The sequence below is a fragment of the Podarcis gaigeae genome (assembly GCF_964106915.1).
Source record: "Podarcis gaigeae genome assembly, chromosome: 13".
Lineage (NCBI taxonomy): Eukaryota > Metazoa > Chordata > Lepidosauria > Squamata > Lacertidae > Podarcis > Podarcis gaigeae.
In genome coordinates this window covers 47,600,391-47,622,342 of record NC_139689.1, presented here as the reverse complement: position 1 = coordinate 47,622,342, position 21,952 = coordinate 47,600,391, and the positions used below count along the sequence as shown (strand labels likewise).

Below are 21,952 nucleotides of genomic sequence, written 5' to 3'. Positions count from 1 at the left end.
CTTCGCCATGACAAGGCAGTGATCCATGAAGGAGTGTCCATTGGTTAAAAGACTTTAATATGTTAATCTAACTAAGCATTCCTGCTCTACTTCAGTCTGCATTGTTCCACATTACAGTGGACACTCGGGTTGCGAACGTGATCCATGCGGGAGGCACGTTCGCAACCCGCAGTGCCACGTCTGCGCACGCTTGGGTTGCGATTCGGCACTTCTGCGCATGCACAAAGTGTGATTTAGCGTTTCTGCGCATGCGTGACCGCTGAAACCTGGAAGTAACCCGTTCCAGTACTTCCGGGTTCTGGCACATCTGTAACCTGAAAAAATGCAACTTCAAGCGTCTGTAACCCGAGGTATGACTGTATATACAACGTTGTTGCTGTCAGTAAAGAGGCACATTCCTTTAAAAGTGCTGTTTTCCTACCTAATTACCAATAGTTAAAAGGACTTTCTCTCTAATGTTTTAGAGTCAGAAGATGAAGTAGAAGAAGAGCATGAAGAAAGGCAGCCATCCCCTGAACCTGCTCAAGAGAATGCAAGCAGTACTTATTACGATAATCACCCTGTAACGTAAGACAACTTTATATTCTTACATTGCAACCACTCTATGCAAAATACGTTTCATTTTTTAAAATTATACAAATCCCGTTTAACAATATCCTGTTTTCAGGTCTTTTATCTTTAGCCTGTGATGAAATCTAATGTATGGAACTTATAATCAAAAGGCGTTGAAAGACTGTCCATGTTGTATTTCTGAGCAACAACATACTACCTCTGGAAGATTTTCATAAGGATTATTGCCTTACAGTGATTCTTGTAGTGTATAGAGAAATCAGAATAGAATTTATGTGACGCATTAATGTGTAGCCCTCTTTTTAAATATTCAGCAGATTTCGTCTCGGTTGTCTTTTTAGTGCCTACTTGAAATCCTTCCTCCTTCAACAAGCCATTTTAAGTAGAGATCTTTCCCACTCTGCGTCCGCGCTGGAGATGTTTTTTTTAGATGTTTTGTCACTTGTGTGTGAGCTGCCCTGGGCTTTGGGGAGGAAGGGTGTGACTGAGATACATACCGTATTTTTCGCTCTATAAGACGCACCAGACCATAAGACGCACCTATTTTTTGGAGGAGGAAAACAAGAAAAAAAAATATTCTGAATCCCAGAAGCCAGAACAGCAAGAGGGATTGCTGTGCAGTGAAAGCAGCTATCCCTCTTGCTGTTCTGGGTTCTGGGATAGCTGCGCAGCCTGCATTCGCTCCATAAGACGCACACACATTTCCCCTTACTTTTTAGGAGGGGAAAAGTGAGTCTTATAGAGCAAAAAATACGGTAGTTACTTTTACTTATAATCAAAAATTACTGGCTTATGTATACAAGAAGTAAGTGCTAGGGCTGTAAGGGGATGAGGTAATTGATAAGGCAAACTTAAGGCAATTCTTGGGAGTCATCTCGGAAGGAAATTAATTTGTTAAACTGTGTTTCTTGGTGAGTACACTAGTTGAAGAATGGCTATGTACTTTTTTTATGGCACTACAGTGGTACCTCGGGTTACATATGCTTCAGGTTACAGACTCTGCTAACCCAGAAATATTGCTTCAGGTTAAGAACTTTGCTTCAGGATGAGAACAGAAATTGTGCTTCGGTGGTGCAGCAGCAGCAGGAGGCCCCATTAGCTAAAGTGGTGTTTCGGGTTAAGTACAGTTTCACGTTAAGTACGGACCTCCGGAACAAATTAAGTACTTAACCTGAGGTACCACTGTATAGGAATGATGGATTTGTCCAGCTACCAGTAGTCAGAGTTTAAGGGGCCAGTGAAATTGTGATTCAACAGAAAAGAGTTCAGCAAAATCATGGATTGCAGGACGGTTGAGATGCATATGCAACATGGGGGAAAGGCTGGTAGGATGTACAGTCAGCTTTCCCCCACCGATAGCTACCGTTGCTCATCGCCCTGATCTGGTCACAGTGATCCATGCGACGGTCACCTCCAGGCTTGATTATTGTAACTTGCTCTATGCGGGGCTGCTCTTGAAGCTGACCCAGAAACTCCAGTGGGTGCAGAATGCTGCAGCAAGGCTCCTCACGGGGTCTCTGCCATAGGAGCATATTCACCCAGTGCTTTACCAACTGCACTGGCTCCCGGTGGAGTACAGGGTCAGGTTTAAGGTGCTGGTTTTGACCTTTAAAGCCCTATGCAGCCTAGGACCCATGTACCTACTGGACTGCCTCTCCTGGTATGCCCCGCGGAGGACCTTAAGGTCCACAAATAACAAAAGGTCCCGAGCCTCAAGGAGGTTAGATTGGTTTTAACGAGGGCCAGGGCCTTTTCACCACTGGCCCCAACTTGGTGGGACGCTCTATCACAAGAGACTAGGGCCCTGCAGGACTTGACATCTTTCCGCAGGGCCTGCAAGACGGAGCTGCTCCACGTGGCCTTTGCTTTGGACTTGGTCTGACCCTTATGTTTCTCTTCCCTTATGGTCTTGATTTATTAGCTACCGGTACTGTAAAATGAGGCTGCATTTTAAATTGCATTTTAACCTGTATTTTAAATTGAGTTCTCCCCCCCCCTTTCCCCCCATTATGTTTTTACTGTGATTTTATTGGTCTTAGCCGCCCTGAGTCAGGCTCTGGCCAAGAGTATAAATAAAATGTATTATTATTATTATTATTATTATTATTATTATTATTATGTCAGTATATCTGGTTCTGCTATCTGTTAGCATTTTAGAATTAATTTAGCTGCATCCAATTCTTCTAGTAATGGAATAGAAGAAACGTTGGAAGAATCTACTCACGAACCTGAGCCTGAGCTGGAATCTGAATCAAAAGCTGAGGAACTAAAACCTGAAGCGGAAGAAAAAAATATTGAAGAGCTAGAAGAAAAATCCCCATCCCCACCTCCTGTAGAAACAGTTTCTCTACCACAAGAACCACCAAAGGTTGGTTAATTTTCAATGCTTTGTGTAGCTAGACTGAAGATGGCTATCAAACTCGGATTGTGAGGAAACTTAAAAAAGGTAAAGGTACCCCTGCCCGTACGGGCCAGTCTTGACAGACTCTGGGGTTGTGCGCCCATCTCACTCAAGAGGCCAGGGGCCAGCGCTGTCCGGAGACACTTCCGGGTCACGTGGCCAGCGTGACATCGCTGCTCTGGCGAGCCAGAGCTGCACACGGAAACGCTGTTTACCTTCCCGCTGGTAAGCGGTCCCTATTTATCTACTTGCACCCGGAGGTGCTTTCGAACTGCTAGGTTGGCAGGCGCTGGGACCGAGCAGCGGGAGCGCACCCCGCCGCAGGGATTCGAACCGCCAACCTTTCAATCGGCAAGTCCTAGGCGCTGAGGCTTTAACCCACAGCGCCACCTGCGTCCCTGTGAGGAAACTTGGGTAGCTATAATCAAAACAGAACTGGTGGGAGTAGCTTTCTGCATTGAGTATTCAGTATAAATGAGTGTTCCCATTGCCCCGTCCATACAAATGGACATTCACATTACTTATAGTCCAAAGCCAAATGAAAAATGTTTCTAATGGGTACTCAGGCTAGTAAATGTATTTTAAGAACCTTCTTAAAAATCAAAACTCATTAGTATTGTTGATATAGGACAGCAAGTTTTTAATATAATTGATTCTTTACTGCTATCTTACAATGTAAATTGAAATGCATCTAGTCCCATGGTTCCCTTCCCTCCCAGTAGAAGGGAAAAATATTGCAGTCACTGTGTTCTGTTATGACAGCCTATTAATTTCAGAGCTTTGGGAAGAAGTCACAGTAAAGTTACCCACAAGGTTATGATCTTGAGTACTTACACCTATTGCTTTTTAGCTATGACATACTTAGCTATTACAGAGTAATCATGTTTGGTGCCTCTGGATGAGACTCCTTCAGGAGAACATTCTATAAATAGAGATCACAACCAATTAGACCTGTTCCCTAATGGTGCCTACCTAACCTCTGCTATAAGGGCACCTGTAGAAGGATCTTGGATCAGTTGGGATAGGTTGATTTGGAGGAGGTGGTCCTTGGAGGACTTTAGTCCAAGTCATAAAGGCAACACCTGAAATACCGTATTTTTTGCTCTATAAGACTCACTTTTCCCCTCCTAAAAAGTAAGGGGAAATGTGTGTGCGTCTTATGGAGCGAATGCAGGCTGCGCAGCTATCCCAGAAGCCAGAACAGCAAGAGGGATTGCTGCTTTCGCTGCACAGTGATCCCTCTTGCTGTTCTGGCTTCTGAGATTCAGAATATATTTTTTCTTGTTTTCCTCCTCCAAAAACTCGGTGCGTCTTGTGGTCTGGTGCGTCTTATAGAGCAAAAAATACGGTAGTTAAAGTAATTCCTGGTCCACTGACGAGCACAATTCAAACACTCTGAATTGTGCTTGTCAGTGGACCAGCAATCAGTTTTAACTGCTTCAAAACAGACAAGGTAAATTCCATATAACTGGTCCCAGTCAGTATTCTAGCCTGTTTTGAATCATCTGAAGCTTTTGACTGTTCAGTAGTCTAAATGGGAAGTTACCAACGGGATCTGCCTATTTCCTTTCTGGTGGGATCATAGCTGGCAAACCAGCCCAAGCTGGTAAAAGGCACTTCATGCTGCAGATGCCACTGGGTTGTAAAAATTGAGAACAGAACCCAGTAGCATCTCTAAACTGAACTTTCTTTTCTAGGGGGGAGAGGTCCTAGTGTGGCCCTGAGAGCCAGTATGGTGTAGTGGTTAAGAGCGGTAGACTCGTAATCTGGTGAACCGGGTTCGCGTCTCAGCTCCTCCACATGCAGCCGCTGGGTGACCTTGGGCTACTCACATTTCTCTGAAGTCTCTCAGCCCCACTCACCTCACAGAGTGTTTGTTGTGGGGGAGGAAGGGAAAGGAGAATGTTAGCTGCTTTGAGACTCCTTTGGGTAGTGATAAAGCGGGGTATCAAATCCAAACTCTTCTTCTTCTTCTTCTTCTAGTTAGGGAAGACCCTGGTTGGTCCTAATTGCAGCTCATGACAGAAATGATATCACATGCTACCACAATTAAGACTGACAGGGAAAGTGTGAGGGAATTTGGTCCTGAGAGCAAAAGGATTGTGGATAGTGCCTGTGTTTGGCCTGTTTCCAGTCTCTGGGAATACTAAGTCTGTACTAGCCCCCAAAGAATGATAAAGCACGAAAAATGTACTCATACAAAACTCCCCTCTCTTTCACCCCCCGTTAAGTGAGTATAGGATTGCAGGCTAAGGTGAATGAACATGATCTGTTGAAACGAATAGATAACTAAAATGGTAAAAACATTCATAATCTGTTTTGCTGGCATCGTATTATGATTGCACTTAATTCTGAGACTGTCTTGCCGTAGAACAAATCTTTCTATTGGTCTAGTTTTCCCATAAGAAATGTCCGTGGTTTTCCATGATGAGCAGCCCAGGTTTGTTGCATTTCCTGCAGGCTTTCTCTTGGGCTTCAGTGACCAGTAAAAACCTGCCTCCTAGTGGTACTGTTTCTTCCTCTGGAATTCCACCCCATGTTAAAGCACCAGTCTCACAGGTAACCAGTCTGTGAACACCTTAGATTGTCTGCTTGTTTACATCTACAAACTGCTTCGCTAACAAAGCAAGTTACAATTCCTCGAATTGTGCCAATTGGCTGCTTAATATATATCCCAGCACCCTGTACCAACTTATGACTGTTTTGTAGACTGGTTCATTCATTTCTTACCAGCAGTGATGTTTTTCTAGAGAAAGAGGTGCTAGAACTTGCCATGAACGCCTCCCTTGTTCTCTTATAATGGCAGTGGCGCCCACTTGAGAGGTGCTGGAACTGAATTCTGGCAAGTTCTGGCTGAAAAAAGCCCTGCTTACCAGTATTATTGTTACTCCTATTTCCAGAATGTTTGTGGCAGTGTGATACATAAATTGTCTGGAACAAAGGTGTAGAAGGGATCCCTTGGGGATCATCCACACTTTCGTTTGAACTGTATTTTGAAAATCTGAGAAGTGTATATTTCAATATACAGGATATCATACCCAGTTACCTTCTTTAAAACAAAAAAACTTCTTTATTTTTCTGTTTCAAAAAATACATATAATAAACAATCCCTGTATACCCCCACCCCCAAGAAACATTCCATGCATATGCAAAATAAATGATACAGTCAAACATTAAGCAGGTTTGTACAGTAGTTTAGAGCTGATTATAGCAGTTAAGGGTCTTCTACTCTCCGTCTTAACAGATTATCCCAGAGTGAGCCATGGGTAGTTGAAAAGGTAGTTGAGTTCATCTTTCTGCACCTTAAAATTACTAGAGAATGTTTCGTGGAGGACACGGAGATAGGTTTAAGCACAATGCTGCTGCTTTCCCCTTAAAAAAAAAACTTAGCAAATCTGCGTAAACACAGCTACCATACCAAGAGGTAAGGTGAAGAACCCAGCTCTGGTAGTAGACATTTAAAGATGTCACACTAGCAGCATAATCAGACCCTTTGACACAGCCCACTGTTGCAAGCTTAGTTGAAATGAACAGGGCAGTGGTTTTCAACCAGTGTGCTGTGGCACCTTGGGGTGCCTTGAATGATGGTCAGGGCTGCCGCGGGCAACACTGGCCTCTGTCCCCCTCTCCTCTGATGTCCTCTCGTGTCTCTGCCTCCCAAAGGCTTGCACAGCTGTTTGTTGTAGCAGCTCCGCAGGCGAATGGTGCCTCTGGGGCTGGCCAGGGGGTGCTGGTTGCCAGGAGCTGAGGCGGCCTCGAAGCAAGCAAGCAGTTCAGTTCAGCCAGTCCGCCAGCCCTTGCTGTTGTAAATGGACAGACCCACGCCCCTATGGAGCAATGTAAAGAGGCACTTCTCTTTGGGGGCAGCTCAGAGATCAGGGGCAGCAGCGGCGGCTGCCCGGAGGACTCCCAATGAGAGTAGAGGAGGCTGAGGGAACACTCCACAAGGAAGGGTTTTGAAAAAGGGTGAGGGGCTGCCAGCTCTTCAGGCAAGGGGTGAGCCCCACAGGGGTGCCACAGATAGAATGTAGTTGGTCAAGACAGCTGTGGACTCAAAAAGGTTGAAAACCTTTACAGTAAAACATTGCTGGCAGTGTATATAAGATGTATAGTTTTCCAGAGTGTTAAAATCATTGTGTGTAAAACCATCTATTGACATGGGCATAGGAGTTGTCTCCTGTGCCCATGTCATAAAATATTTGAGGGGGCCACCCCCCTCTCAAAATTGATGGGCACTGCCATTTAAATGGTGTGTGTCTGTTGTGTCATGTGATCGATTATGTGGGGTGGGGATTATCTGCCCACTCCTCAAAATATTATACTCAAGTTGGCCAGGACATGGCCTCTCCCACTAATGAGTCGGTAGTTTAGTGTAGAGTCGGTTAGTTAGTGTAGAAAGAAGCCACATGTTTTATTGTCATCAACACTGAATACCAACAGGAATGAAGGCAAAGTTGGGTCATTGAGAAATAAGAGGGAGGTATTGGCTTGTAGAAATAAATAACAATAATAAATCCATTTAAAAACAAACACTCCGTAGCTTTAAAAGGTAAAGGTAAAGGGACCCCTGACCATTAGGTCCAGTCACGGATGACTCTGGGGTTGCGGCGCTCATCTTGCTTCATTGGCCGAGGGAGCCGGTGTACAGCTTCTGGGTCATGTGGCCAGCATGACTAAGCCGCTTCTGGCGAACCAGAGCAGTGCACGGAAATGCCGTTTACCTTCCCGCCGGAAGGACCTATTTATCTACTTGCACTTTGACGTGCTTTTGAACTGCTAGGTGGGCAGGAGCAGGGACCGAGCAATGGGAGCTCACCCTGTTGCGGGGATTCAAACTGCCGACCTTCTGATCGGCAAGTCCTAGTCTCTGTGGTTTAACCCACAGCGCCACCCGCGTCCCTATACTCCCAATATTTACAGTCTAACAATAAAGATACAGCACACAAGGGAAAAGGGATGAGGGGGGAAGAGGAATATAAAATTCGAAACCCAGGCCCCAATTTCTCAGCAGTTGTTCCTATATTGACCAGCTAGCTTAGTTCATAGCTCAGTGGCAGGAGGTGCCTGATGGAGCTTGGCCTCCAGCAAAGCAGATGCCTTGAACCTGGCTTCCTGTCTCTCCCACCAAGGCACCCTGATGAAATGGCTGTCCACAGATGACAGCTGAGGGAAGAGGAGACCTGATGCAGCTAGCCTTTTGCAGCAGAGCCAGTGCGGGGAGCTCTGCTTCTCAGCTCTCCCAGTGCTTAAGCTGCTCTTTGATAGTAGCTCTCACGGCATGGTGCTTAAGAAGGCCCCTGACCTTTGGGGGGGGCGGCTTTTCAGGGTTGCCAGGGGCCAACCCTTAAAAACCCTCATCACCACTAGTGCTTTGGGCCTTAGCTAGCCTGAATAAGATGTAGTTCAGAACTCAACTTTTTTTGTTTTATAACGAAAAGTAAGCCCTACAGTCCTGGATTGGTACAGAGGAATTCATAAGTGGAATGTTTTTCCAGCTACAAAACAAACAAACAAAAAAACCCCAACAGCTTTATTCTGCATTTATGAGTTGCTCTGCTTCGGCTGTCCAAGTTATCTTTAGAATTTTTGCTAACCGTGCCTTTTCCCGTTCCAGCAAAGAGTAGAAACAAAACCTGAAACCCAGTCTCAACCTCCTCGTGTGCGTGAACAGCGTCCGCGGGAGCGGCCAGGCTTTCCCTCAAGGGGCCCCAGACCAGGTAAGAAAATCCAAGCACCAGTATTGCAAATTTGGCTTACAGTGAGTTTTCTGGGTTTTCCTTAGAAAATCAGGTCATTCACCTGGTTTGACAGGTTGGGTGGCCATCTGTTATGGATGCTTTAGTTGAGATTCTTGCATTTCCGGGAGTTGGACTCTATGACTCTCTGGGACACTTCCAACTCCACAATCCAATGATTCTGTGGCCTACCCTAAGTCCTCTAGCTTTAAATTTGAATGTGAAAGGCCCTTATGGCCTTGAAGGTACATGACAATTACACACATACACACAGAGAGAGGGGGAGAGAGGTTTTCCCCAAAGGCTTTTGCAAAGTAACAAGTTTCTGAAAATAAGTTCTTAAAAAAAGCCCACCTCTTTTCCTATAAGAACAAGAAGAAAACATATCCAGCTAAATCTGAACCTGACTATTTACCTGTCTTAAGTTAATAAATAGGCATTTCCATTTCTGCTGGAGTTCCTCTTCTAGTTCCAAGTGTGCTCTCTAACTTCCACAGTGCTCCAGCCCCTTTTATAGTACTTCAGGGCTCTACATTTGCTCTAGTATCTTCAGGGCTCTACATTTGCTCTTTTTAATTCCCTCGTCTCTCCCCCCCTCTATGTATATCTATATATACAGTCATAAGGTAAAGGTAAAGGTACCCCTGCCCGTACGGGCAGTCGTGTCCAACTCTAGGGTTGTGCGCCCATCTCACTTAAGAGGCCGGGGGCCAGCGCTGTCCGCAGACACTTCTGGGTCATGTGGCCAGCGTGACGAAGCTGCTCTGGCGAGCCAGCACCAGCGCAGCATACGGAAACACCGTTTACCTTTCCACTATAAAGCGGTACCTATTTATCTACTTGCACTTAGGGGTGCTTTCAAACATGGTAGGTGGGCAGGAGCTGGGACCAAAAGACGGGAGCTCACCCCGCCGTGGGGATTCGAACCGCCGACCATACGATCGACAAGTCCTAGACACTGAGGTTTTACCGACAGCGCCACCTGCGTCCCTATATACAGTCATACCTCGGGTTAAAGACACTTCAGGTTAAATCTTTTCCGGTTGCGTCCCGCGGCGACCCGGAAGTAACGCAATGGGTTACTTCTGGGTTTCGCCACTCGCACATGTGGAGACACTCAGAATGACGTCACGCGCATGTGCAGACGAGGCGAATCGCGACCCGCACAGATGCAGGTTGCGTTCGCATCCAGAGGTACCACTGTATATATATAATGTTACTTCAACTTTCTCTCCTAACCTTTTAGCCTGCCAGAAAGGGAATAGAATCCAGGATAAGTTTCTAGTCGCTGATACCTGTTAGGTTTCTCTCTTACCTCCCCTTAAACCTTTTAGGCTTCGTTTTCTCCTATCTGTGAAGTCCCTGGCCGAATTTTGACATTCCTGGCTACAACAGATAACAAAGACAGCATCCATTTTATGAAATAGAGCTGAACATGGGATTGAATCCAGAGTTCATTTTTGCCAGCAGGAGCCTCCCATGTGTTTGTAAGCTGACTGCTGTTTGCGTCCCGGTTTTGTATGAATGCAGGTCAAGGATATATGGATCAAAACGAATCAGACAATCGACGAATAATTCGCTATCCAGACAGTCATCAGCTCTTCGTTGGCAATTTACCACACGATATTGACGAGAATGAACTGAAAGAGTTTTTCATGAGTAAGTGACACATAAGTGAAGCTTGAGGTGGTGGGAATTCTTGCTAGTCCCATATTAAGTTACCTCTCTAATGAGCATTGCTGAAATTGCCTTCTGAGCAAACTGACTTGCTGTTTAATAGATGTTATACATTTTCCCCTAACCACCTACACCGTGCTTTCACAGGCTTTGGGAATGTTGTGGAACTTCGCATCAATACTAAAGGTGTTGGAGGAAAACTCCCAAACTTTGGCTTTGTGGTGTTTGATGATTCTGAGCCAGTTCAGAAGATTTTATTGGCAAAAGTAAGTAATCTAGTCACCATGTGATAAACTAGATTCTGTTTTCATTATGACACATTGAATTCTGCTGTCTTAGACTTTTGTAAGTCCCCCACCCACTTCACATTCATCCATCAATGGATTTCTGTGAACCAGGAATAAAACAGTGAAAGACCTGGCTTAAAAGCCTTTCTCCTTTAGGTGCTATGGGGTTTTTTTTTGTAGGTAAGTGTTCTGTGTGGAAAAAGCTTAATAATGCTATTTCCCACTTGCAGCCTGAAGTGATAAAGAGTCCATTCTGTCAGGGGAGTGGGGAGTGTCAGAACCGAGGGGTGAAAAGCCAGCTGGCTCGGCCGTCTCCCTCTCAGCCTTGTGGCTGTGGAGATCCATCAGTCATCCTCCTCCGATGTCCTTCTGCGACTCAAGTTGTGGTGCATGCTGGAGCACACATCACTCAGCAGAGTAATCACACAACAGAATCAGGCCCGAGGCGTGGATACGATACTAAGCTATGCATTTATTATACATAAATCAGGACAAAGAAAAACATGGCCTCTCTCCTTGTTGTTCTTCTTGGAGAGAGAGAGAGAAAAAAGCAATACAGAGCGGAAGTTCCGATCATGCCAGCAATCTGTGCTGGAATGTAAACAGACATGTGACGTGTACCGTGTTTTTCGCTCCATAGCGCGCACCGGACCATAGGGCGCACCTAGATATGGGGGAGGGGGGAATAAAGAAAAAAAAATTATTCCCCCCCCCCAGCCCCAAAGAGGAAAGAAGCTAAGACACCGAGCAGGATCCATCCTGCTGGCTGTCTTGGCTTCCTCTTTAGCCACGCACAACCTCTCCAGCCAGGAGAGGTTGCACGCAGCTTCGTTTTTAGCCGCGGGGCTGGGGCAACCTCGCCGCCGCTCCCGGAGCTTGTGGGGCTGGGGGCGGGGGAAGCCCGAGCTTCCCCCGACCCCAGCCCCCAAAACAGGCAGCTATCCGCAACCCTTCGGAGCCTGGCAGGAACTCCCACCGCGCTCCGAAGGCTTGCGGATAGCTGCCTGAAGCCCGGGTAGTGCAGCACCAACTCCCGCTGTGCTCCCTGGGCTTCAGGCTGCTCCGAAGGCTTGCAGATAGCTGCCTGAAGCCTGGAGAGCGAAAGGGGTCTGTGCGCACCGACCCCTCTCGCTCTCCAGGCTTCAGAGAAAGCCTGCGTTCGCTCCATAGGACGCACACACATTTCCCCTTCATTTTTGGAGGGGAAAAAGTGTGTCCTATAGAGTGAAAAATATGGTAACAATCCCACATATCTGCAGCTCAGAAGGAGTGTAATCTCAACAGGGTGAGGATCTGGCTGTAGTCCCGTTCAGATGGCACTTGCCTGCCTTTTGTAGATCAATAGTTCACAGTGAAGTCCAGGAACAAGTTTTGCACTTCCTCTCCTTCCTCCCCACTGCACATTTATTGTAGTGGCTTTAAAACGGGAATCTCCCTAACTCCGCAATCCAGACCTCAATTAGAAGAAGGATTTGAATTGAAGGTTTATGAAGAGGTCACAGTTAATGCATAGCAAGTGATAGCTGAACTGATGAGAGGCAAAGTGCAGTGTAAAGCAGTCCCTAGTTAATGTAATAGTGAAAATAATCCTCTCCTATCTGAAAATAGATCACAGCTATTTGTTTGCAACACCATTGAATACCGAGAGTATTCTAAATTGCAAAGTGTTATTACTGAAAATTACCGCTCTTGAAAGAAGTGAATCAGGATAGAGATTTGAGGGCATAACTTTAGATGTGGCACAAAACGGTTACAGAATTACTGTGTACAGTAGAAAGTGGCAAGAGAATAACTTCACAATATTTCAAGATAACAGGAAGCAGTGCTATTTTTCTAGAAAAAAGAGGTGCCAGAACTCACGACGAACACCTCCCTCGTTCTCTTAGAATGGGAATGGCACATACCTGAGAGGCTGACAGACCCTGACAGGAAGTCATATTCTTGTAATTTTTTTTTTAATGACCAGTTGCTTACTGTGTTTGGATAATCAGCTCAATTGAGAATTGGCCGTCCTTGCACCCAGATTCCTAGACCTGAAGAAAGGAGTGATCTGGGATAACTAAGAATATCCATTGCTTCTAAAGTGGAGTTTTGTAAGGAATGTTCAAAGTATGGCAGCTTCTGGCTCACGGGGTCTCTGCCATGGGAGCATATTCACCCAGGGCTTTTCCAGCTGCACTGGCTCCCAGTGGAGTACAAGGTCAGATTTAAGGTGCTAGTTTTAACCTTTAAAGCCCTTCACGGCCTAGGACCCTCGTACCTATGGGACCGCCTCTCCCCGTATGCCCCACAGAGGACCTTAAGGTCCATAAATAGCAACACCATAGAGGTCCCGGGCCCTAAGGAAGTTATATTAGCCTCAACCAGAGCCAGGGCCTTTTCGACAGTGGCTCCAGCCTGGTGGAACGCTCTGTCTCATGAGACCAGGGCCCTGCAGGATCTGATTTCTTTCCGCAGGACCTGTAAGACAGAGTCGTTCCACCTGGCCTTTGGCTTAGAATCAGTTTGATTCCCTCCCCCTCTTTCTTTTTTCCTTTCTCCTCCTGTGAAGAGGCTGCATTTTAATGTTGTATTTAATCTTGTTTTTAAAGTTGTATTTTAACTTGTTTTTATTATTGGTTGTTAGCCACCCTGAGCCCAGTCTTGGCTGGGAAGGGCAGGGTATAAATAAAATTTATTATTGTTATAGATTTCTGCCATCCATACAAACAACGTTGTCACAGGCAGTGCAAAATAACGTCCACTGGGTCTGTGTATTGTAGCTAGCAAGATAACAGTAATAAGAATTGCTAATGATAAGACACCTGAATACTAACTAGCATTGCGATTGACACACTCTAAAGAAACGATGCGTTCTGATCTGGACTGCCAATGTCTGTCAGCAGTTAGGTTAGCGATGCACACTCAGTGCTCTAATGTTGCATGCATGACATGGAGATGATGATGATCTTGATTATATCCAGACACTCTGGGAGCCTTCTGCATATGTTCTACTAAGTGAGCTAATGAACCTCTTTGGACACTATAAAACTAGCTAAGCTTTTGGTATTAACACTTTTATCTTCTCCCTCCCTCCCCGCCCTTTCAAGCCTGTTATGTTTCGTGGTGAAGTGCGCTTGAACGTAGAAGAAAAAAAGACCAGAGCTGCTCGTGAAAGGGAGACCCGAGGTGGTGGCGATGACCGCAGAGATATCCGGCGCAACGACCGAGGTCCAGGGGGTCCACGTGGCATTGTGGGTGGTGGAATGATGCGAGACCGCGATGGAAGAGGGCCTCCTCTAAGGGGTGGCATGGCCCACAAACTTGGCTCCGGAAGAGGAACTGGGCAGATGGAAGGCCGGTTCACAGGTCAACGTCGTTGAAGACCCAAATGTTGGCAGGCAGTCTTGGCAGTGATACATTATTCGTCGTGTTTGCATTCTTGTTAATTTTCTGGCTTTGGAATGTAACACAGCCTTTTTGATCATTTCTTTGATGTGAGAAACATCCTTTGGTTACCAGTTAAATTGAGGTGGACGTTCTTTCCCCAATTTCACAAAGAAGTCACACTGTTAACGTATAACTTAAACTTGGAGATTAAGGACTGAGAAATGACCATTTAAACTTTCTGCAGCAGCAACTTAAAAAAAAAAAAAAGGACAAGGGCGTGCCTAATTTGAGTTAAGGTCCTTTCAGTAAAACAAAAAAAAAAGCACCCTCCTGCTACACATTTTGTGTAAGTGTTACTGTTTCTGCCTATTACTGTTGGAAACGCAACTAGTGCAATCTTTGCAATTGGAGAAGCTTACCCTTTTTTCCCCTTATAGAACACTTGGCTCCAAAAAACTCACGTTTTTATGAACTCAAAAGCGCACTAATGGGTATTTGACTCCTTTTACGTTGACATCTGCTGAAAGCAGCAAGGAAAAAGTAGCTTGTGAAACGATGCAGGCATCTGCTCTGCTTTGCTCTGACCAATATATGTACACACACACAAACCTTAACGAGACTACAAGTATGTTCCAGAAGGAAACCATTTAGCTGTAAACACAGATGTAAAAACTTCAAAAATCATAGTCCTGAATACGAAACAAGTTTTTTTAAAAAAAAGGATTTAATGAGCTCCCCCGCCTTTCTCCAGAACAGGGATGGCTAACTGCTCAACACACTCCTTCTCCCCTTTCCCCTTTCTGTAAGCAGTGTACAGTGAAAAATTGTCTCTACTGTATTGAGGTCTCTGGTAATGTAATAAGCATGATGGTGCCTTCTATTAAATACATCATTCCAGTGTTGCTGGTGATTTTGTACAGTATAGTGGTATGAATGGCTGTGCTGCAAAACTTTTAACAGCTGTAAAAAAAAATGTTTATAAAATCATTGTATAAAAATTGCAGTATCTTTAAATCGGTAAAGGTTACTGGAATATTATTTGCCTAGCTCTGCAGTTGACATGTTACTGAAGCCTTTGAAGGAGGGAGGAAAGAAATGGCTGCATTTTTAACAGAAATGGAGTTGTGAAAGCGAGTGTGCATTCTTGCATAGACAAGTCCAAAGTTAATCAAGCACGTACCTTTGTTTCAAGTATACTTCGGATAAGCATATTTAACATAAAACTTGTTACACTCAAGGATACTGCAATTTTCACAGGGCAGGAGAATAGCTCAGAGTAATTGCTATTTCCGGGTTTTGAACTGTCGTCACCCATTTTGCACAACCTTGAAGCGACTTTGATGCCCACACGGCTCAGATTTTTACATGGAGGGAGGACCTCCTCTTGTGTATTTGGATTTTTTTTTTAGAGCGTCTTGAATTTTGGTGAGAGGTTTGCTGTTTCCAGGTTCCTGTTTGCATAGATCGCACATTCCAGAAAACTGCAAATGTAGCAAAACGATGCTCCCCCGGCTTCACGCTGGACAGCTCAGTAAGCCTCGGGATTACTCTTGAGGAGGGGAGGCAAAAATATGTGACCACTCAGAGCTGCTCTAAGCATGGAAGACCTCACTTGTTTTAATGTAACAGAAATGCCTAATGCAAGGAGCATTTGGTTAAAAGTGACCATTTGCTGTTTCCTATGAATGTGGAAAATCTTGCCTGTGTGTTAAGGGGGAGGGGGAGTGAGTTTGCATCATTTTCTCCCCCCCCCCCAATAATAATAATAATAATAATAATAATAATTGAGGTCTTCCATGTTTGACGGTAAGTCTTGCACTATTTTCATACACTTTCTGGGACACATTTCTCTCTTTCCATGGTTATATTTGGGGGTGTGTTTTGTGTTGAACTGTTTCATTTTCAGATGATGCCTGGAAAATGTACTTGAATGCCTCACCACAAAAACATAAACCTTTAAGATGAAAGCCTTTCTTTAAACTGCTATTCTCAGCAAGTGGTTTGCTTGCCAGTGTTTTGTGTTCCTTGACTTTTTTTTTAGTGCTATGGTATTGCCCTGCGATCTTTTTTTAAAAAAAAACCTCTTAAAAGGCAAATGGCACTGGAGAAATAATCAGAAAAATACGTAACTGACAATTAGAGGAGCTACTGAGCCATTCAGCTATCTGGCCGGCTTCTTTAAATGCCATGAATTAACAATATTAGAAGCATACACAGAAGTTTACATGGTGACTGTTCGCCTATTGTACTGTGGACTCATAGTGTTCTTGTCCCTCCTTTCAATAACTGTACCTCTAGAAGAAAAAAGCAACAGATCTCCTTTGACCTGTTATAAACTGCTGATTTGTTGACAATGGGGTAGTATTGCTATAATTGCAGTCCTATTTCAACAAACTTGCTTTAACCATCTTTTGGCTTTAGTAGGTATGCAAGACAGTGGACTACCATCTTTATTGCTGTAATGTGTTGAGCATTATATGCTAGTAGAATCTAGTTTAATTGTTGCAGGTGGAAAGTATTTACTTTTTAAGTTTCCATTTTTGAATGTGTTTTGACTAAACATACCAATAAACTACTGATGTCTGCAGCATTCATCAATGGTCCCGAATTCTCTTCTCAGTGGAATTGGTGTTCCTCCGTGGCAGTTATCTACATGGAAAGGCAATCGTGTTGGTGTTGTTGATCCCAAAATTGCTGTTGATCTGATAATTTAACTAGCAGTGGATTCTGCACCTTGCAACAACTTGCATCTTAAGCTGTCAATCTGCATGTCAAAATTCTTTGTGTTGTAGCTGCTGTGAAAATATATGCACGTTGACACAGTTGTAATTGTCCATCACACATGCCGAACCCATGGCCCTTTCTAAACCTACTAGATCTTTTATGCCAGCAAAAGAGCAGAGTCTTTATTGTAGGGCATTAAGCATAACTTATCAAATCACATGTACTGCACTATCTATTGCCTTTGCTGTTGAATTCTCTTGTTCCGCTTCTCGCTCTCTAAGGCGAAGGCTATTCTTCCACCGCCGCTGCTTCACCGTAAGCCTGTCACTTACGGAAAAGTTGAAATTTTCAAACTGAATTTGTATATTCTATCCTGAGGTCCGGTTCATGCAGGCAGCTGATGAAGAGGTGAAACTATCCCTGGACTGTACCACTCAGTGGCAACTGTGGCAACTCAAGACTTGACAGCTCATAGACCTTAAGACAGCATGAAAAATTGTTTTGTTGTACCTGTACATCCTGAGACAGATGCCAGCAACACTTTGACTTCTATTTGTCACAAGCGGCTAGTTCAGCAGACAGCTGGTTATTTTGCGCAGTGATGATAAAAGTCTTTTGCATTCCAGCAGAGGGCCCATGGCTTGGTGCATGGCGAAGGTCCCAGGTTCAGTGCCTGATCTGTTTGAAACCTTGACCATTAGGCCCAATCATGGCCGACTCTGGGGTTGCTTTACTGGCCGACATTCAGTGTCTGGGTCATGTGGCCAGCATGACTAAGCTGCTTCTGGTGAACCAGAGCAGCGCATGGAAATGCCGTTTACCTTCCCGCCGGAGCTGTACCTATTTATCTACTTGCACTTTGACGTGCTTTTGAACTGCTAGGTTGCAGGGACCGAGCAACGGGATCTCACCCTGTCGCGGGGATTCGAACCGCCGACCTTCTGATTGTCAAGCCCTGGGCTCTGTGGTTTAACCCACAGCCAGTTAAGTGAGACTAGAGGCCAGGTGGCCCATTAGTCTGGCTTGTACAAGTCAATGTGTGTTCACTGCAGCTCTCTTGTGAGTCATTCATAGATTCTGCATTTCTCTGGCTGAAAGCAACGAGATCCCTGGATGTAGAGATCTCTGGATGCTAGGCTGGCTGGCCCCTCCAGCTTTCTTCAGCAACAAAGCAGAAGAGCTTGCTTATTGCATTTATATCCCACCTTCAAGGAGTACATAGTTCACCTTCCTCCTCCGTTAATCCCAACGAGAGCCCTGTGAGGTAGGTTAAAAGGCTGCAGCTGGCACAATGTGTCACTCAGTGCGTTTCATGCCTTAGTGGGGATTTGAACCCTGATCTCCCGGGTCCTAGTCCAGGGGTCAGCAAACTTTTTCAGCTGTGGGCCGGTCCATTGTCCTTCAGACCTTGTGGTAGGCTGGACTATATTGGGGGGGGGGGAATCCAGTGTACCTTGGGTTACATACGCTTCAGGTTACAGACTCTGCTAACCCAGAAATAGTTTCTCAGGTTAAGAACTTTGCTTCAGGATGAGAACAGAAATCGTGCTCTGGCGGTGCGGCAGCAGTGAGAGGCCCCATTAGCTAAAGTGGTGCTTCAGGTTAAGAACAGTTTCAGGTTCTTAAACGTGAAACAAACTACAGTGGTGCCTCGCAAGACGAAATTAATCCGTTCAGTGAGGCTCTTCATATAGTGGTTTTTTCATCTTGCGAAGCAAGCCCATTGGCAGCTTAGCGGATTAGCGCTATTAGCGGTTTAGTGGCTTTTAGCGACTTAGCGGATCAGCTGATAAGCAGCTTAGCTGCTTAGAAAAAGGGGGGGAGGGGAAAAAACCCGCAGGAACTCGCAAGACATTTTCGTCATGCGAAGCAAGCCCATAGGGAAATTCGTTTTGCGAAGCGCCTCCAAAACGGAAAACCCTTTTGTCTAGCGGGTTTTCCGTCTTGCGAGGCGTTCGTCTTGCGGGGCACCACTGTAATTAATCCAGCACGAATTAAGTACTTAACCCGGGGTACCACTGTAATGAATTCCGGTGCCCCACAAATAGCCCAGAGATGCATTTTAAGTAAAAGCACACATTCCGCTCATGTAAAAACACCAGGCAGGCCCCACAAATAACCCAGAGATGCATTTTAAATAAAAGGACACATTCTACTCATGTAAAAACACGCTGATTCCTGGACTGTCCACGGGCCAGATTGAGAAGGCGATTGGGCCACATCTGGCCCCCGGGGCCTTAGGTTGCCTACCCCTGTCCTAGTCCAACACTAGCCACCACACCGCACTGCCTTCCATCGTCCTCCTGCGATGGGGCAGCTTTTTAAATCAAGTAGGTAAATATGGGGAAAGCAAAATGTCGCTTAGAGAAGGATCTGAAATATTTTCCTTGAAGTTTGAATTTCCTTTACTGTGGACTGTTTTGTTTGATGATTTATTGTCTTGTAAACCACTTTGAGATTCCCCCCCCCCTTTATAATGCAGTGTAGAAATGAAATGAGAAATAAAAATAAATCCCATATGGTTGGGTGGAGGAATGGTGCCTAGACATTCTGTTGTGGCAGCCATAACCCAGGTTTAAGGTGCTATTTGGCGATTAGCTTATATATATGTGTTTCTAACACTGAGTCAGATCTAGTTCAGTATTATCCACATGGAGCAGCAGTGGCTGTCCAGGATTTCACACAGGGTTTTCTTCCAGCTTTGCAGTGCTTTTCTTTCGTACACTGAGACCCAAGTGGATTTTGCTAGCAGGAATGGAAATAATCGAGAACCTACTGTTTTCTGTAGTGGGCAGCTGTACAGTCTAGCGCTTCTAACTTCCATCACCTGCCTCCTGTCTTCCGCCAGTTGACGTTCCTCAACATACACTGACTTCTCATCCTTCAGGTTCTTGGGGGAAAGCCCATAAACCCATTACCAATGTGAATTTAACATCCATTTTAGTAATGGTTTTTTTATTTTTCGAGTCAACCATTTTCCTGTCAATATCGGAGCCACAGTGGGCCAGGGCTATTAACCAGCAGGTGCCTTCGAACTCTATAATTCTATAATCTTAGGTCTTTTGTTTTCTAGGTACTGCAACTCAAAAGTTCAACAAAACAGCTCAGCCTGTAGAGCAGGGGTAGGCAACCTAAGGCCTGGGGGCCAGATGTGGCCCAATCACCTTTTAAATCCAGCCCGCGGATGGTCCGGGAATCTGCGTGTTTTTACATGAGCAGAATGTGTCCTTTTATTTAAAATGCACCTCTGGGTTATTTGTGGGGCCTGCCTGGTGTTTTTACATGAGTAGAAGGTGGGCTTTTATTTAAAATGCACCTCTGGGTTATTTGTGGGGCCTGCCTGGTGTTTTTACATGAGTAGAATGTGGGCTTTTATTTAAAATGCATCTCTGGGTTAATTGTGGGGCATAGGAAATCGTGTTTGGTTTTCTTTCAAAATATAGTCCGGCCCCCCACAAGGTCTGAGGGACAGTGAGCCCACTGCTGAAAAAGGTTGCTGATCCTTGCTGTAGAGCATGAGAATCTTAATTTCAGCGTCATGGGCAAATAATTCCTGCATTGCAGGGGGTTGGACTAGATAACCCTCGGGGTCCCTTCTAATTCTGCGATTCTATAATCCTATGCTTTAGACGAGCAGCAAGCCTTGCCTACTGCCACCTATCGAAAAGTGGGCACCATAGAATTATAGCATCGTAGAGGCGGAAGGGATCCCAAGGGTCTTCTAGTCCACTCCCTGCAATGCAGGCATCTCAAGGAAAGCATCCCTGACAGACGACCATCCAACCTCTGCTGAAAAACCTCCTGGGAAGGGGAAGAGCCCATCACCTCCCGAGGGAGACCATTCCACAGTCAAAGGGCACTCGCCGCCAGAACGTTCTCTCCGATGTCCTCAGTGAATAGTTAAACGGCGGAACTCGCTGCTGCTGGAGGCAGCAATGGCTATTGTTTAGTCGTGTCCGACCCCATGGACCAAAGCACGCCAGGCACTCCTGTCCTCCACTGCCTCCCGCAGTTTGGTCAAACTCATGCTGGTAGCTTCAAGGACACTGTCCAACCATCTCGTCCTCTGTCGTCCCCTTCTCCTTGTGCCCTCCATCTTTCCCAACATCAGGGTCTTTTCCAGGGAGTCATCTCTTCTCATGAGGTGGCCAAAGTATTGGAGCCTCAGCTTCAGGATCTGTCCTTCCTGTGAGCACTCAGGGCTGATTTCCTTCAGAATGGAGAGGTTTGATCTTCTTGCAGTCCATGGGACTCTCAAGAGTCTCCTCCAGCACCATAATTCAAAAGCATCAATTCTTCGGCGATCAGCCTTCTTTATGGTCCAGCTCTCACTTCCATACATCACTACTGGAAAAACCATGGCTTTAACTATATGGACCTATGTTGGCAAGGTGATGTCTCTGCTTTTTAAGATGCTGTCTAGGTTTGTCATTGCTTTCCACCAAAGAAGCAGGCATTTTTAAATTTCGTGGCTGCTGTCACCATCTGCGGTGATCATGGAGCCCAAGAAAATAAAATCTCTCACTGCCTCCATTTCTTCCCCTTCTATTTGCCAGGAGGTGATGGGACCAGTGGCCATGAGCTTCGAGTTTTTTTGATGTTGAGCTTCAGACCATATTTTGTGCTCTCCTCTTTCACCCTCATTAAAAGGGTCTTTAATTCCTCCTCACTTTCTGCCATCAAGGTTGTGCCACCTGCAGCGATGGCTACCACTACCAAAGTCGCTGGGAGTTCCATCGGAGGCTGTGTGGCGTGATGCAGGCATGCAACAGCGCCGTGCCCATTGCGGGGAGGGCACCTCACTCCCGCACAGGTTGGCAGCAGCAAGGCGGGGTGGGGCTCTAACCTGGCCTTTGGCTTGGAGCCAATTTGATTCCCTCCCCCTCTTTCTTTTCCTTTCTCCTCCTGCGATGAGGCTACATTTTAATATTTTAATGTTGTATTTTAATTTTGTTTTTAAGTTGTATTCATTCAACTTATTTTTATTATTGCTTGTTAGCCGCCCTGAGCTCGGCCTTGGCTGGGGAGGGCGGGGTATAAATAAAAATTATTATTATTATTAACCACCACCACCTGCAGCTGCTGCAGGAGCCGCAGCCCCTTGTCGCGCGCGCGCGCGCCCCCGCCCAACCTTCCAGCGGCGACGTGTGCTGGGTGCGCGCGCGCGAGAGAGAGAACGTGTTGTGCAA

At 45.5% G+C, this 21,952-nt stretch overlaps 1 protein-coding gene across 2 annotated transcripts in view; it reads left to right on the top strand.

Annotated features, from left to right (window-relative positions):
- Nucleotides 1-16,633, top strand: part of G3BP2 (G3BP stress granule assembly factor 2) — a 39,745-nt gene extending 23,112 nt beyond the window's left edge. Inside the window, exons 6-12 of one of the 2 annotated variants that reach the window (XM_083709553.1) lie at nt 465-567; nt 2,758-2,938; nt 5,432-5,530; nt 8,586-8,688; nt 10,237-10,365; nt 10,531-10,649; nt 13,760-16,633. In XM_083709553.1, coding sequence (XP_083565679.1) covers nt 465-567; nt 2,758-2,938; nt 5,432-5,530; nt 8,586-8,688; nt 10,237-10,365; nt 10,531-10,649; nt 13,760-14,032 — 1,007 coding nt within the window. In that variant the 3' untranslated portion in view covers nt 14,033-16,633. The remainder of the gene's footprint in view (nt 1-464; nt 568-2,757; nt 2,939-5,431; nt 5,531-8,585; nt 8,689-10,236; nt 10,366-10,530; nt 10,650-13,759) is intronic. The other variant, XM_083709554.1, reaches the window with a different exon arrangement.
- The last annotated feature ends 5,319 nt before the right edge of the window (nt 16,634-21,952 follow it).